Source organism: Anopheles marshallii, chromosome 3 (assembly GCF_943734725.1).
Source record: "Anopheles marshallii chromosome 3, idAnoMarsDA_429_01, whole genome shotgun sequence".
Classification (NCBI taxonomy): domain Eukaryota; kingdom Metazoa; phylum Arthropoda; class Insecta; order Diptera; family Culicidae; genus Anopheles; species Anopheles marshallii.
In genome coordinates this window covers 64460424-64476963 of record NC_071327.1, presented here as the reverse complement: position 1 = coordinate 64476963, position 16540 = coordinate 64460424, and the positions used below count along the sequence as shown (strand labels likewise).

Here is a 16540-nt window from a genome sequence, read left to right as displayed (position 1 = left end):
AGTACGGATCAAGCAGGCCGTGCTGTTCGATGGATGGTATGATCATGCCGAAGGTGGGCGTGTGATCACCTGTGTGGGGCATCGCATCTTTCGTGGCATCCGAAAATAGCTTTCACACCGCGAATGGGCACACCACCACCGGGAAGGAAGGTAAATTATTAAAATGTGATTCTTCAACAGACGCTGGCGAAAGGTTAGACACCGGCAGGCTGGGTGCGTTGGCTTGCTATAAATAAGTTCCTCCAACTCAGGAAGCCATGCTTTGTTTTTTTTTTTTGAGTTTTCTCTCTTTTGTGTGTGCGTGTTTGCGATGGACAATTATTTCCTACTGCAAATTCAAGCAAAATATTGTTTCTACACGACGCTAAAGAATGCATTATGAGCGGTTTTGTCATCGGGGTTATTTTTAGCCTTGTTGTTTATTTACATTTAATTCAAGCAATCGGTGAAAATGTTCGCGTGCGGTTAATTAAGTGCCGCATTGGTGCACGGGGCTTAATTTGCCGCTTGTCACAGATTGCCAGATACGACAATTAGCGCCGCTCAATGAAATGACACGATTGTGTTTGTTTTTTTTCTTCATCCACAACTGAATGGGGCAAGATGAATTGAAGCCATTTCTGTGTGTGTGCAATGATGATAGAAAAATAGTTGTAAGATGTTAATCATGAATTTAATTCCCAGTCTGATCTCATTTGAGGGAGATGGAGGCAGTTTTGATTTTGACAAAGATTTTGGGACACATTTCCGAAATATTACAGAATTCTTCATGCGTAGAAGTAGTATGTAGCCTTATATTTTATACAACAATATATGATACTTCAGTGTCATGATATCACAATTAAATATCAACTTTTTGAGAACTCCCATAGAGAAATTCGATCATCTCAAACCTTTGTCGGGCTAAAAGCTGGAACTCATCATCATCTTCGTCCTAAACCTTGTATTCTGAACTCACCAACCTGAAGCACCCTTGGTCTGAGAAAACATTTAAGGTGATACAAAGCGGAAAATGATCTCCAAAAGACTGCTGCCGCAATTTGGGAATACACTGCGGATGCATTTTTCTGTCGCACGTGATACACATAACACTAACATTCTATTTTAAGCTTGGATGCTCTATAGAACAAACGCCACACAGCAAGTGGAATGTACGTCATCGTAACAGGAAGAGATTCCACATGGAGCATGATGATTCACACCACATCGATGCACTTCTCCCACACACATTCGTTTTTGCCTCCTTGTCCATATGTGTGGGCAGCAATTTAATTTTCCTTTGTGTTTTACTTCCACATAATCTCCAAACGCCACACGACCTACTTTCACTACTATTTTCACTTATTACACTTTATTAGACAGACTTATTTTGCGGAAAACAATTCGTTACACTGTTTTGTTTTGGTTTAGTTTTAGTTTGTGTTTTGCCATCTTTTCTTTTTTTCTTCTTCAAATTTTCCATTTTATCAGACTTCTGATGCCAGTAACGTTTTGGAAGGAGCCCCCTTCATCCCTTTTTCATCCCCCAACCATCGTACCATACCATCAACACATTCTAGTAGCACAGCTGAGTGTTTTTGACGTGTTTCACGTTCAGTTTTGTTTGCCTGTTTAGCCAACACGCGCCTTTCTATTGAAGACCACATCGATTCGCATAGTATATAAGTGTGTTTGCGGTGTTTTTTATTTTATTTTGTATTACATGTTATCGGTTTCTCCCCGCTCTTGGTTTTTTTTTCTGTTTTCCAAGTTGTTTCAACAGGTTGGTTCTGCTTTAATTTTATTTCCCCACGGCTTTTAGGCTTCGGTGAGATACAGTTGTCCAAACATCTTCAAATAATCTAGCGTCGTGTACAGCACAGCACGGTTGTGTGTGTGTGATTTTTTTTAATCCGTTCAAACTACAATGTTTCGGGTTTTCTGTTTATGCATTACCAATGACAGTGAGAGAAAGGATGGTTTACCTTGGCGCATTATGTTCGCTAGTGATAAGACAATTACATCAACAGACAACACGACTACCAACGACTCTATCGTCAGTCCGGCTCTCGGTTTGGTTGGTACAATTTTTTAGATATATTATTTGTGTTCTTTCTTGATTTTTGTTTATTACTCGCTTGCTAACGCCTTATCTATGCCGTACGGCTAAGATTCACCGCGCCGGACGCACGGTTTTACAAAGTGGTTTTGCTTTACTACCCACCCCGGATGCCATTAAATGGCCCTATTCGTGTTCGCTTCACTCTTCCGCTTCTACAGTTTAAAGATGGTGAAACATTTGACGGTGCTTTGCTTAAAACCAGATATGACCAGCATATCAGAACGATACAATTATCTAGCATTAGTGTGTATGTGTGTGAGTGTGTGTTAATGTGTAGTGTTGCTCAGTTTTGTATATCGCGTCGTAGTATGATGAAAATTAGTAAGTTTTCGTTAGTAGCTTTAATCTGTGATAAAATTAGACCGCACTTTTGGAAACCAGCAATATGTTTCGGAAGCGTTCTTGTCAGCTGAGCGAGCGAGAGAGTGTGTGCGAGAAAGAGAAGGGGGGAGAGAGAGAGAGGAAGAAAGTAGAAAAAGTAAATAGTTCAAATAGATTGTTATTTGTGCCGTTTTCATTTGTATTTCAGTAACAGTGTTTGTATATAGATGTGACTGTGACCTGTGTAACCATGGTGATGACAGTAATAGTACGATTGTGCTTGTATGCAGCAACAGGAGGTACACAAATACAGCGCAAGTGCTTGAGCTCAGTGTTGAAACCGTCGGATCAGTTGTTCAGTGTGTGAATCATTTTCTACAACAGACTAATTTGTGGGGTGGGAAAAAGAAATCAACATTACATAAGGAAAATTAGTACAAGATGATAGAACCCTTCTGCTTTGTTCAGGCTGGGAAGTACTTTCGGTGGGTTACACGCTTTGGTGGCTACGCCGAACACTTTGGTAGCACACCCATTTCGCCCCCTCCCCGCAACAGTACGCGAAAGTGTCGAATGCACCGCAAATCTGTGGCTTTTTCTTTGTTTTCTGTTTTGTTATTTCACATTATCACATGTTCCCTATTATTGTCACATCAACGTACGGTAGGATAGTATCAACGCACTCGTAAACGCGCGTGTGGATGTGCATTTGTTTGTTTGCTGCCGACTGCGGCGTTTGCAAACAGGCGGGGACAACAACTAGCAGGAATAAATGGGAATTATCTACTGATTTTTTTGTTTTGCTGGATTAATTATAATCATCTCCTGTTTGTGTCTATAAGCTCCACAATGCAAAGCAAAAGAGTTGAAAACGACGCGGTTCAATACGCACTCTACACAGATTCAACTACCAAAGTACAACGCAACACTTACGCAAAAGGAAACACCTTTGGCCATTGTACGCCATCGCAGTCGTTTCCAACGGCCCCAACAAAGCTTGAATCGGTAACATTCACGATAGATGATTTTTTGTTTTTTCTACTACACCTGCACAGCATTGGCTCATGCAACCCATTTCAGGTCTCAACGGTAGCGCTGGGATTTGGCAAATGGAAAGAAAGACGGCGACAGGTGAGCGGCATGGAGGCGCCCGGTTGTTTACGGTGCACGCAATACGCGACGTGCGAAAAGAAACACTACACGATAAACGAACTAGCGCAAATATATTGAGATAAACATAAGAAAGCGTGTTTTTTTTTCTGTATGACCACCGTTAAGGACCCTAAGACATGGTGCACTTAGCAAATCTGCAAATCCGCTAACAGAAACATTGATCTACTGTAACTTACATATGCACAATTATATGCGTTCACATACAAACACACACTGTTCAGAAGGGTTAATTTTAAGCGGTACCGGTATCTGCTACTACTATATCTGGGCAGGATTTGTTTTCAAAATTCACCACCCGCCAACCGTCGCTTTGTTGTTAAGGAACTTCGCCTACCAAACATCGGTTGCAAAAAAAAAAAATCTAACTCCTTACTATCTCCTTGGTGGCTTCGATCAACGAAGTAGTGTTGTGCTAAATGATACCTTTCCCTTTGGCTACCTACAGACATATGCCGATGTACGAAGAAAAAGTGGCTAAGATAAAAACACCTACATTTGCTATCTTACGCCAATGACACCTGTTTCCATCGGTTTGTTTAAAAAAAACTATAAGCAATAGGGAGAGAAAGCAGATTTCGTACAAGTTAATATGGCTGCATGGAGCTGATTCCATGATCGCTGCCCTCGCTGGGTCCAATAAATACTGTTTTATTGCCGGGGGCTCTGGCGTAAATTGGATAGGTGACGGATTGCCTACCACGCACACACACACACATACACGCACACGGTTTTGTGCGCACTAATACGGTGACAAAAGCTAATAAATTATGCCTACTTTGTGATAATACATCTATACAGCTCCCCGGGCTTAACATTACGTGGAGCAACGTCGCTCGCCCTACCGCTTGTATGATTCAAATTTTAATCGAGTAAACTAACATATTGGGGCAACACTGGGGGAGCGTTTGATGGGAGGGGAGGAAATGGCATTAAAATAAACTACCTAACCCTAACCTAATCGAACAGACACATCGGTCGAGAATTAACTTGACACAGCAGATCCCTGCAATATCTCCCATTGTACGTGGCATATCGTTTGAACGCCCTCGCCCCCTGACGCTTACGCGATGTGCCTAAAACCTAAAACAAAACCGCGAAGTTAGTAGATCTTATTTCGTAATTTACAAAAGAGACAAACTTCTTAAAACGAACAGGTAATAAGCGAAACTAAATAAACTCAAAAAACGAGTGTATTTATGCGTGTTGGGTGTGTGTGTGTTAGATGGATTGATGTACATAATGTTACCGTGATTTCCATGTGCGCTCCCGAATTGAATTGTGGCTCCGTGGCCAACCGTTTGCCGTACGTACGTGATACAGAAAATGGTGCAGTGTTACATTTTTCTTTTTACAACGGACAACAATTCCTAGCACGTGCAAACGGATGATACTCTCTCGCTCTATATTGTTTTTTTTGTTGTTTTGTTGTGTATTTTCCAACATTTCTGTGTCGCTGCTCCTCGATGCACGAAGAACTCTGCGAGTTCTGTAATGTAAGGATTGGGATGTGCGGTAAATGACGATGGTATGAAAACAATACTGCTACAATCATGGAAGGAAGATCCGCCCCATTGATGATCGCGTTAGCTGTCCACGTTATGGGACGTTTGGCCTTTGGCGTTGGCGTTATCCGTAATTACATTAATTCCTCTCGTTTCCTTTTGTGACACTCGGATTCGTCGCACATGGCAGGGGATGCCATGCGATGCGATGGTGCTGAGTGGTGTGGGTCGCCGGTCCGCCACACGTACAATTTCGTCTCAATGTGTGTTTGTTTTGTACCAGCAAAAAAAATAGCGTTGAAAACGTGACCGAGCGAGATGGACGTCAAGTCCTAAACGCGGCGGAGGACGCTTACTAGAACTTCTCCTCCAGGGAGATCGTGCTTGCCGTCTCTTCGTGCAGTGACATCTGCTTCCGCTTGATGTCGCTGAGTGTGTTGATGCCCTGCTCCTCGAACAGCTTCCACTGCGAATAGTTGAACTCCATGTAGCGTATGATTTCGGGCATTTCGATAAAACCTGCAACATTAAAGGCAAAACGGAAATCAGACCAATTTGCAAATACATTGCTGGACGTTGCAACTCACTGTTCCATGCGTCCATCATGTCGTGTATGATGTACTCGATGAAGCCAATCTGGCTCTTGGAGATGCTGCAGGTCGTGCGATCAAACATTGGCATCACGATTGGCAGATTTTTGCGCTTCTCCTCGTCCGTTTGCATGAAGTACTCCTCCGCAATTCGGCGGGCCCACTCGACGCAGAATTTGAGCGGGCGCGTTGGATTGCTCACGTCCGCACACTTGATCAGCATACGCCGGACTAGTATCTGATTGTCGTCGTTGTCCGGCGGTATCGGTTCCTTCGACTCAACGTCCGTGCCAAACACGCTCACAAACTTGGCGAGATGTTCGAAATGTCGCGTCATCTCCGTTGCCAGTATCATGTCGACAATGATGGAGCGCGCCAGTTTGTACATGTCCCGGTCCAGGTTTTTGAAGATGTTGATCTTATCGTCGGCTAAAAGCAGAGCGGCGCGTTAGGCAAAGCAATTGAACGGTTGTGTGTGTTTGTGCCGAGCGTAACTCACCTAGCGTCAGCCGGAATGTGGTCGCCGCATGGTGTGACTCCAGCACACAGATGTCGTTGTACAGCAGGGCCAGCGAGCTGTCGGAGTTGCACAGGAAGGCAGACGAACGGCCCGGATGGTCTATGTCATGGGTTGCGGCGGCAATGAGAGCGGTCGCTTCGTCCATTCGGTCCATTATTTTTATCTCTCGGTTGCTCAGCTGTTGCAGGTAGACTGCCGTGGCCTGGAACGCATCGGAACACGCAACGAATGGACATTAGCGGAGGTATTGTTTGCAGAGTAAAATTGCTTTGCGAAGTACTTGGATAAGTCGTCTCCTTCGGCGAATCTTCCACTCGTTCAAAGCAATGTCAGATATTAGATTTCTTCACAAGATAAAGAGATGGGTGCTACTTTTAAAAGCTCCTTCTTTTCTTTGATGAGCACTCATCAAGGGTTTCATGTAATTATTCCCCATTTGAGTACGGTTTACTTACAACAACCAGATCTTTTAGCCATCATCCGACAAAGCAACCGAACCGCTTTCCCACGGCGGTGCAACGAGCATTCAAACTGCCTCACTCAACAATTGTTATGAAGGTAGACGGGCGGAAGATTCAGAAAACGATATTACAAAACCCATCACGAACAGAAACAAAAGTACCGAGGAACGAGAGCCATCGTGGAAGTGGATTTGCATGTAGAAGGATGTGAAGGTAGGGGATCGGCAAAACAAATCCTTCGACCCTCCACCAAAAGCCGTCAAAGCGAATGGGGTTTGTACTGAGAAAAGCGACGGAATAGGCTGATGCTGCCGGCAATGCGGCACCTCTCGTTTGGGCGATGAGATAGAAGAGGATTAATTTTAATTATTTTCCGCTCACCTGCATCACGTCAGCGGCATGGGTGCTGTTGTGATATGTATTCTCGCTGTGGTAGTGCTTCTCCATCTCAATGAGCCACAGCTTGAACGTCATCTCGTCACAGTTGAACGTATTGTACACATCAAACCGCCGGAACAGTTCTAATCCTACAGGTGGGAAGAAGAGCGATAGGAAGGGAGAGAAAAGGAGAAGAAAACGGAAATGTTTAACAAACGGACAAAGTGGACCGAAGACACTCGACCGTGATGATGTTGACGTTGTCGCCTACCTAAACACACTAATGGACGTTTCTCGGTAAGTTCCTCTAGCTTAAATATTTCAAAATCCCAATCCAGGGCCGTCTGTAGCAGGTCGGACAGTTCTGAAGATTCTTTGGTTTTGTTGAAAACGATGCTCCCTGTAGATGGTCGGCCACCGCCGCGTATGATGGAGTCGTTCGAGCTGCGCCTGGACGACAGGATGTTCGTTGGTCCTTGCTGTCGGTGCAGATACGAGTGTAAATTAGACAACCGGTTGCCGGTTTCCCTCCCTGCGCGCCACTTACCGTGAGCAGGGCCCCTATCAGATCGGTGGCCACCGGGTCCTCGGTACGGATTTCCTTCATCTGCGGACTGTACAGTCCTTCCCGCTTGAGGAACTCCATCACCCGGTCCAGCAGCTTGGCTTCTTCGAGCGAGCAGTTTTCCTGAACCTGTGCCAGCAGGCTCAGTACTTTGGTGATCGGTGCCTCGAGCGGCAGCGAGGACAGCTTCGCCAGGCTGGTCCGCCGCAGCCCATCCGACGCGATTGACCGCACGTCGAAGCTGCCCCGTCGAATCGAGTGCAGCGAACCGCGCGGTACCTCCTTACCCTGCGGTAACGTTTGCAGTGCCTCACCGATCGCGTTCGATGACACGAGTGCGCTGGATGATGATTCTAGGATTAAAACTAAGTGTGTGGGATTCCTGGATGAAATTAAATCATAAGAAAATAGAATAATGAATTAAATGCAAACAAGTCTGGATAAGCGTTGAAAAAGGCAAGTTTGTTATTCGAATTGCATAACTTTAGGCGTAAAATTGCCTCAGAAAATGCCGTTTAAATTATTTTATAGCAAGCCTCTTTAATATCTTGAAAGCGTATTGTTTATCCTAACCACACTCACCTTCCGATGCACGAGACAGGTACGGCACGAACATGGATTTGTGATGATTCTTGGGACTTTCTCCGCGTGGTAAGGTAACCGTCGTAGTCCTTATATCTACTGGTATGAGATAAAATATTACTAATATCGGCCGTTACCAAGTCGTTCAGAGATCTGCCAACGATTTCATCCTGCGGGGTATATAGCGAACGAGAGACACGGTTAAAGGATTACTGTTGTTTGGAGAGAACTCCAACCGGGCCGGCCTGAAGGGGGTCCACCACTTACCAGCTTCATATTCAGCACACGTTCGCTAGCTCGGTTCGCATACTGTGCCCGGAGCGTATCGTCGGTAATGATGACCGCTTCCCTCGATCGATGAAGCGCCGTATATAGTGCCTGCGAAAAGCAAATAATTTCATTTATCAAGATGTTGCGCTCGGTGGTGCTCGATGACAGCGTCAGAGAACTGGATATGTGAGGAATTGCACTAATTGCTATAAAATTGTGTACCATGCTTAAGGAAGTGAGGGACACTTTATCACTGCTGAAGGACGGCGACGATTTACAGTGTTTGTTGAAGCGTCTTAGACGGATGGCCGAACGCACAGATCGCATTAAATATTTAAAGGCCGGTTTAACGTTGTGTTGCATCAGTATCGTCTGGACCCATTCAGCAGTGAGTGAGTTAATTATATTTTCTATAAATTGAATTACATTTATGCACCTCTCAAGCGCTTTCCGCTGTGTGCATTCGTGTGTACATACGCTTAATGTCCAATATAAGAGCCCGTTGGAATCAACATCTCCTCCTCCACAACGGGCGCTTCAACCCTTTTCCAATTCTGCCGTTCGAACAGCGCATAAACTATTCATTTAAAGCCATGCGGCTGATGACATGATTCAATTTATTCACCTGCCGGCACTCGATAAATCACAGATATAGGCACCCCAACGGTTGGGAAAATGGTAACGGCGCGTATGTGTGTCGTACCGGCCCAGTACGCTGCCGACACAAAGTGACAGACAACATGACGTCGGGCGACCATAAATCTTGCTCTCGTCTAACTGCCCATTTTGACCCCTGGGCTTGGTAGGATCGGTGGTGCGGAACAAACAAGCACCTCCAATGAAGTCCTCAACCGTGCACGGAAGCAAACACTGTATGGGACCGGTACCTGGCTTCAGGAATTTTCCCAGGACTTTCAGTCGGTGAAGCAATTCTCTCCGCAAAACGCTTCTCAAGCGTATGAGGATCGAAACAGATTAATAAAACGATTGCTATGCATCGCACGGTACGGCAAACCGAGCTGCACCGCCGGAAGCGCCAGGAAGGATTGCGATAGTAAACTACGATTGATTGAGTTAATGGAGGTTGATGCAAATACGGTTGGTAAATCGGATACCAGCGGTAGATCGAATTAATCGAAATAGGTCGCGTGAGCGGGTGTTAAAAAATCTGTTAACGGTCGATAGTAGTGTTGGGTGATTCTGCTTCAGATTGATGAAATCTAAATAGACATTCACCGGACACAATACTAGTCGATATTACTAACTAACAGCAACAACATATGGTATTACATACAATATGCTACGGATTCTAATATACTATTTTTTTCCTATACCATCTTATTTAAACAATTTATTTACCGACCCATCGCCATCATCAGAATCATCTATTTGTTTTGAGTATTTTAAATTAGCTTATGAAAATTGTTTTCCGACAACTATTAAGGGTAAAAGCAGCGACATTAGCGGTCAATTCTATCGTGCTAATAGCAAAATTTAAAAATTTCCCCCGTAGTCCCCGGTACGAAAAATTGAAAGGACCGTGGTGCAGGAAAACTATTTCGAACGATAACCATTTGCCCGGGCAGGACGATCGTAGCGATATGAGTGGCACATAAACAACGATAAACCACCATGCTTCGGACGTTGGACAGTGTCTGGCCTCGTTGTGGTTGAACGGTAACGATGATGATGGCACGATGACATTGCCAGAAAGCAAAATTGACCCACCGGAGGAGGGAATACAGGGCAACGGGACGGTATAAAGCTGAAGCATGGGATTAAAACCTACCTGTTGAGTCGATATCACATTCTGCGGTCGGACGAGCGAGTGCTGGATTTGCCGCAGCTCCGACGAACAAATCGATACATGTGGAGACTCGATAATGCACTGCAAAAGGAAAAGGACAAAAAAAAAAATACATAGAGCGCACCATTATTAAGCGGCACCATTAAGCTGAAGTAATCGATGGTGGTTCATCGGTTGATGGTGTTCTCTTTAGCCGGTGCGATGTTGCCAGGATTTGCTGCACCGAAAAGCAGGCAACACGCACCCAGACTGCATTCGCGACATCCAGAACCATCGGCCAAGCACCGTGTGGGACCGGTGAGTGAAGTTAATGACGATAGTCGGCCAATGGTGGGCCCGCCCCGTGGCAGTGCACCCACGTCACCGTGGATGGATATGGTAAATTGAATGTCAAACGTCAATTGGATAATTGTGAGTCGCTCCATCGAGGCACGTCAATTTGCCACATTCTTTTCCACCAGCGACAAGCAGACCGAGCGTGGTGCGAGCAATTTCCAAACAAATAAAGGAAAGTGTGACCAACGCGGGTAGTGCGGTAGCGTTGGCGTAAGGATCTATTGAAACTAATCAAACTAGAGGTGGTTGAGTAAGGTGGGATAAATGGATTGACGTCAATTGCTTCGGTGTCAATCACACACAGCAATGGTCAGGGAAACTTTCCCTTCGATACTTTATTGTTGAGTGGTCCTCGTAGTTTGATATTAGTTTCATAGTAACACTCGTTATTAAACCTTTCCAAGTGATCCACATGTTGTTCGAATGGCTCTGGATGAAGCAAAACCCCCAAATTCAAAAGCGTTTCAGCTTTGCATGCATACTTACCCTGTTGTAGCCAACATCCAGCAGAGAAATCACAGCCGTATCATCCTTTTCAAATACACTGGCGACGAAATAAAAAAAAAAGACACAATAAAGGAAAAGAAATCAGCATTAGTGTATACGCAAGCTTAACAAATTGTCCGTTTTTTCCAACCGCACTGCTTCGCCACTCGAAACTGATCTGCCCATAAGCGGATCCAATTTACTGTGATTGAAATTGTCTCCCCGAAGGATCCATTTGCCGGTGAATGTGCCGTGAGAGCGAGGAAAAGAAGAGTAGCAAAGGAGAAAATCCAACACCGGACATTACCGTGCCCGTGTGGGATGGGCAATCAATGTGAAACCTCGGGATAAAATCCACCCGGCAAGAACATAGTCACGAATCCATTTATTACCCATCGGCACCTGTTATTCGCAGCACGTTCAACAAGTCTTTTGAATTGCTCCGGTGACACCTACAAGAGCCTATAGATGTTGCTTTAAATTGCGATAACTGATTTTTTCGAAAACTGGTGCTTTCAATGGAAAGATTTACAGTGTCACAGTTGGTAATTTCCACCAGTTTTCACAATCTCCGAATCGATCCGGTTGGAGATTTTGGCAAGTGGGTTCGCTTTGGGATCAGCTTTGGGTCGGTAACGGGTGTAATGGAGATATCCTAGTTGCAGCTTACTAATGGTCACGCACAATGAAGGACATCATCTGCCGCTGGCGTAACTGTTAGCAACGTCACGGAAAAATCACACCCGTGATGATGATGAATGCTTACCTCTTTTTCACTACCGCAACCATTGTCGTATGTTGGCTACCCTTCGAATTGCGAATTGACCTGTGAACAATGTGGAAAATGAACTATGAGCCGGTGGTGTAATAATAGCCGAGTTGATGAGATTTTCCCTAGCAGAATGCAACATGATGGTTCGCACACGGTAAATCGATTTTACCATTTTCCTAATGCATGCACAAGCGCGTTTGACACCCCTGCATACACCGTCACACCGTGCGGTACAGCGGCGGTGTAATGCGAATAGTCTACATTTAGGCTCTCACCTGCCGAGCGCTTCCGCCTCCATCGAGCGCGGGTATCGCGCGTCCACGATGATGATGTGATGCCCGCCCGAGCTGGGATTTTGGAACGCTTCCATCGCACTTTCGGCCGACTTGACGAACGTTGGCTCCAGGCTGAGACGATGGCTGGCATTGACCAGCGCATCGAACACGGGATCATTCTTGCAGAAGGCAATTAAAATCTGGAAAAAGACCAACCGGGGCGGGAAAATAAAGCGCATTGTTTCGAGGCAGCTATCGGGAGGCGCTACCGTGCGCTGTCCACGGGTTTGGCCATCGACCGAGAACTACTGGTGTGCGTTACCTTAATCACAGGATTCGGTGGTAGCAGGTTGGGAAACTTCAGATCCGATACTAATCTCTGAAAACGAGGTAACAAAGAAGGGAAGTACAATTAGAGCTTCATCGGAATTATCTTCTAGACGCTTGTTGAGATGCAAAGTAAACGGTGTCTTCTAGTAATACGGATATGACCTAGGTAATAAAACCCCCCGTATAACAACATCCCCATTGTTGCGGCGGGTAAAATATACCTCTATAAATTGAACCTCCTCTTCCGAGAGACTTGGTAGCATTTCATCTTCCACCTCTAAAAGAGAAGATAAAACAAAACGGATAGGGCGAATCGCTTTTTGTGAAATCCGGTGAAATAAACAAAACGGCGCGCTAATCCGTATTGTGGCACAAGTAAAACAACCTTCCATCGCGCCGTGCTCGATAACCACAGCGGCTAATTGGTGCTGCTTCCCAACGGACTGTTCCGACCGCCGCTGTCGGCTTGGACCCGGTGCCGGTTCGTCCACCGAGAACAGTACCGTATCGCGCGGGGAGCGATCTCGCGGTTCCAGCTCACCGTACTCGTAAAAGTGTACATCGTAGTTGGCGAGTATATGCTGGCGGTACGCCGGGTCAATGGAATCGGCCGGCAGACTTCGAAATGCAGCAAACCGACGCCATTCGCGAGCACTCAACTGGCGGATTAAAACCTTTGAAATGTCCATCCGGTTGGGTGTGTTGCGGAGGTTGCGAGTCAGTGTGAGGTAAGCACGAAAATTGATTTTCAAGCGTTCGAGGTAACTACGCACGAGATAAACTTCACTAAATTCTTAAAGCACACTGCTCCAACCCGTACAGCTCGATGTGACGTCTAATGCAATGTCTAAATTTTGGCAGGCTACTGTGACAGATCAGAAGTCAGGCTGGTTTTCATCGATACGGCCAATGGTTCAGACTACTGGGATGGATTTCTATTGTTCTTAAGATTAGTGCGCTTTGGTCAAGGTTTTTTTTCCTGTTGTTGTTACAGTTGACCCCGCGAATGTTCTACCGCATCTTACTTACTGGCATTGGGTCCAGGAATGGTGATTCTTCCATAATGTCAGGAAACCGGAACACCTTCAAACCGTTCGACCGGCGCCCGTACGATCTGGGCCGAAAAATGGGGGCCGAGTACGTTCTATAGTATACCTTCTGTTCACTTTCGTTATCTGGTGACACAGTCCGTGAATACGTCATTGTGTATTCAGTGGCACAGTGAGTGTAACCGAGTTTGGTTGACGGGAAGAGAAAATAAAAAAAAAACGGTGTAGAATAAAGTGAAACGGACGTAAATTGGACGGTAGAATGGTTGGAAGCTACCGTACCACTGGCCGGTGCGCACTGGTTGCGCTCCAACGGAAGCGACCGCCGGGGCTCAGGTGAATTGATAAGCTCCGTCGTTAGCGTCGGACCGGTAATAAGCGAATCTCCATTGTCCAGCTTCTCCACCCGTTCCGTCAGCGGAAGGTCCGCATCTAGGGCGCCGGGTTTCTTCTCCTCCGGGATGATGCTGTACTGTGCGACAGCGGAGGACAGTTTTCTCCCCACTTTGCCCTCGTCGCCGTGGTCGTTGGAGGACGGTGTCCCGATCAGGCTGTACCGTCGAGCTGGCCGTGTACGTTCGGCTTGGGGCATCGATTCGAGCTGCTTCACCGTGAGCACGGCCGGCGCCGGCTTGTACAGCGACTCCATGCTTTTGCTCTGGTACTTGCGAAAAAAGGATTTCATCTTGAAGCATCCGCTGACGGCTGCGTAGTCGTCTTTCATAACCCTTCACTGGCGGGTCGAATGGTACGGTGGCCTCAAACGGGACGGGAAAACGCTGTTAGCATTTCCAATTATTTTGCAACGTCCATGTTTGCCCACACTCGAGTAGATTGATTGTACGTTGGGGGGGGCGAAAAGTTCTTGTAGGAATTCGTGTTACTACGTCCAATGTCCACCTTTAAATAATATCACTCGGGCCGAAAGCTTTCACGCAGCTGGATGACCGGAAATCGATTAACAATCTTAACACTTGAGATCTATTTTTCGCTAGAAAGTAGTTGGAATTGAATGCGGAAATTCGAAATCATTAAGTAAAACCAACACACTAAACCCCTATTGAGACGTCGCACGTAAAAATCCACACACACACACTAGCGTCACGTAAGAATCGTAGGGAAAAAAATGCATACAAATAGTCACACTTGGATCGTTTGTTTCAGCAGCAACCCCTGCAATCTCCCCTCGTAACACCCGTATCTGTTCATAGTTATCACTGCGTTGCGATCAATGGGAAACGGTTTGCTAAATTGAAGCATTCCCTCCAACAAACACACCCACACCCGTGGTAGAGCGCTTTGATTTATGTCGGCAGTATCTCACCGGTCGAATCTTTCGGCCAATGGCGCAAGTATTCCACGGTCGGTAGGGCCCTGCACAAACAGCAAAGTGGATGCATGTTTTGTTAGATTTTCCCCGGGTTGGTACGGACCGGGTTTCCATTAGGCATCGCTGCATCGAATCCCCCCCCCCCCGTCCAGTGGCGTTCATTAGCATCGCGTACACACCGGGGGCGCCATCCTTTGCCGTTATCATCGCACCGCTAGAATGCAAATTCATTCGGGAACAATGAAGTCGCCACACCCCCCCCCTCCCCCCCCCCCCCCCCCTTTTTGCACCAGAATCCCAACGATGTTCGGTTGATGGATTGCCACCTAATCAGTGGTTGTAATTGGGATCGAATTTGCACTCTTTGCAGTGCTGTTCCTGCTGGTGCGTCAAGAAGGCGAAGTAGCGTTTAACAAGACGACCTTTCGGGTGTGGTACGACGATTTTCGCTCGCTGGTGAGATGCACAATGTCCGCAACGTTTCAACTATCGGCAATTTGTGTTGGAGTATTTTTAGCTTTCCGACCACTTACCCCACTTCAGAGGCTAATGGATGCAGCCCACTCCGTGCGAATGTGGGAAGCGGTGGTGGTACACTGCCACCTGTAGCGGATTAGTTACAACTGTGGAATATTGGAGAAAAAAAAAACGGTGGCCCTCGTGTCGGACGGGCTGGGGAGAGCTTACGCACGAGTAGCGAACTCAGCCCCTAACCACTTGAAGATAATCATTATCTTATTTGTAAGAAATGGAGCAATGTTTCTCGAATGTTTTCATGCTTTAATGTGACGACTTGTCGAGTGGGAGAAATTGCATTACGCTTAAACTACGGGCAATGTCTTATCTTTCTCTAATAAACCTCTAATTTTAACTATTCCATCAATTGCAATTCTCAACCTCAGGAATATCATCAATGGGGTGTCTTTTAACCGCGCAAAGAGCATAACACTGTGTGGTTAAAGTGTATAATACAGGAAGAGATTAAAGCTTTTTTATAGCACTGCTCTAATACAACCACCAAGGAAGAAATTACTACCCTCTGCCGACTCTGCTCGAGTGGGCCCCTAATGTCGGCAAATCATGAAATGCAAAGCTCGCTGCAATTGCACGGCTGCAGTTGCTTCACTTTCAACCATTTCCCCGTGGGAGGGGCTCAGTTGTAAATGAGTGCTGCTTTTTTTTTTATTTAAAAGTAAGATTAATTGAATAAATGCACGCCACAGTACTGGTCAAAGATGAAGATTGGCTCGGAAACTACGACGAACTGGTGTTTGGGAGATGTTCGCCGGAGCAGGAGCTGGGCAACCATTGTACAAGAATATTTTTAATTTAAATTTCATTTACACATTCCCGGCACTGGTTTTGCGCTCCAACCAAAGCAGCAACACGGAGTGGATAAATGTGCCATAAAAAGATCCTGCTGGTGCTAGCCAATTACTGTTCCTTATCGTCTGGTTTCACCGTACAACAACAGGTATTTCGTTGTATTTCTGCTGGTTGGGATAGAAATTTCCACCCCGTTTTTACTCTCTTTAATTACGGCGAACAATCCGCAGGTGAAATAACTGGACAGCTATAGATTTAATTACACCTCGCCGGTCTAATGTACGGTCCACCGGCAGCCAACGGTCGTTGGTGGTGCCAGCACTAACGTGGATTGATTTATGAGCATTTGCAAGACAAATCCTCCGG

General features: G+C 45.9%; 1 protein-coding gene across 1 annotated transcript in view; it reads right to left on the bottom strand.

Annotated features, from left to right (window-relative positions):
* Positions 1-5452: 5452 nt before the first annotated feature.
* The window catches only part of LOC128716411 (high affinity cAMP-specific and IBMX-insensitive 3',5'-cyclic phosphodiesterase 8), an 86414-nt gene continuing 75326 nt past the window's right edge, over positions 5453-16540 (bottom strand). The window contains exons 6-18 of the mRNA XM_053811331.1: positions 12462-12518; positions 12140-12339; positions 11859-11918; positions 11093-11150; positions 10253-10351; positions 8461-8571; positions 8194-8363; positions 7594-7993; positions 7318-7525; positions 7050-7195; positions 6187-6409; positions 5685-6116; positions 5453-5616 (exon numbers count right to left, since the gene is read on the bottom strand). Of these exons, the coding sequence (XP_053667306.1) occupies positions 5453-5616; positions 5685-6116; positions 6187-6409; positions 7050-7195; positions 7318-7525; positions 7594-7993; positions 8194-8363; positions 8461-8571; positions 10253-10351; positions 11093-11150; positions 11859-11918; positions 12140-12339; positions 12462-12518 (2328 nt within the window). The remainder of the gene's footprint in view (positions 5617-5684; positions 6117-6186; positions 6410-7049; positions 7196-7317; positions 7526-7593; positions 7994-8193; positions 8364-8460; positions 8572-10252; positions 10352-11092; positions 11151-11858; positions 11919-12139; positions 12340-12461; positions 12519-16540) is intronic.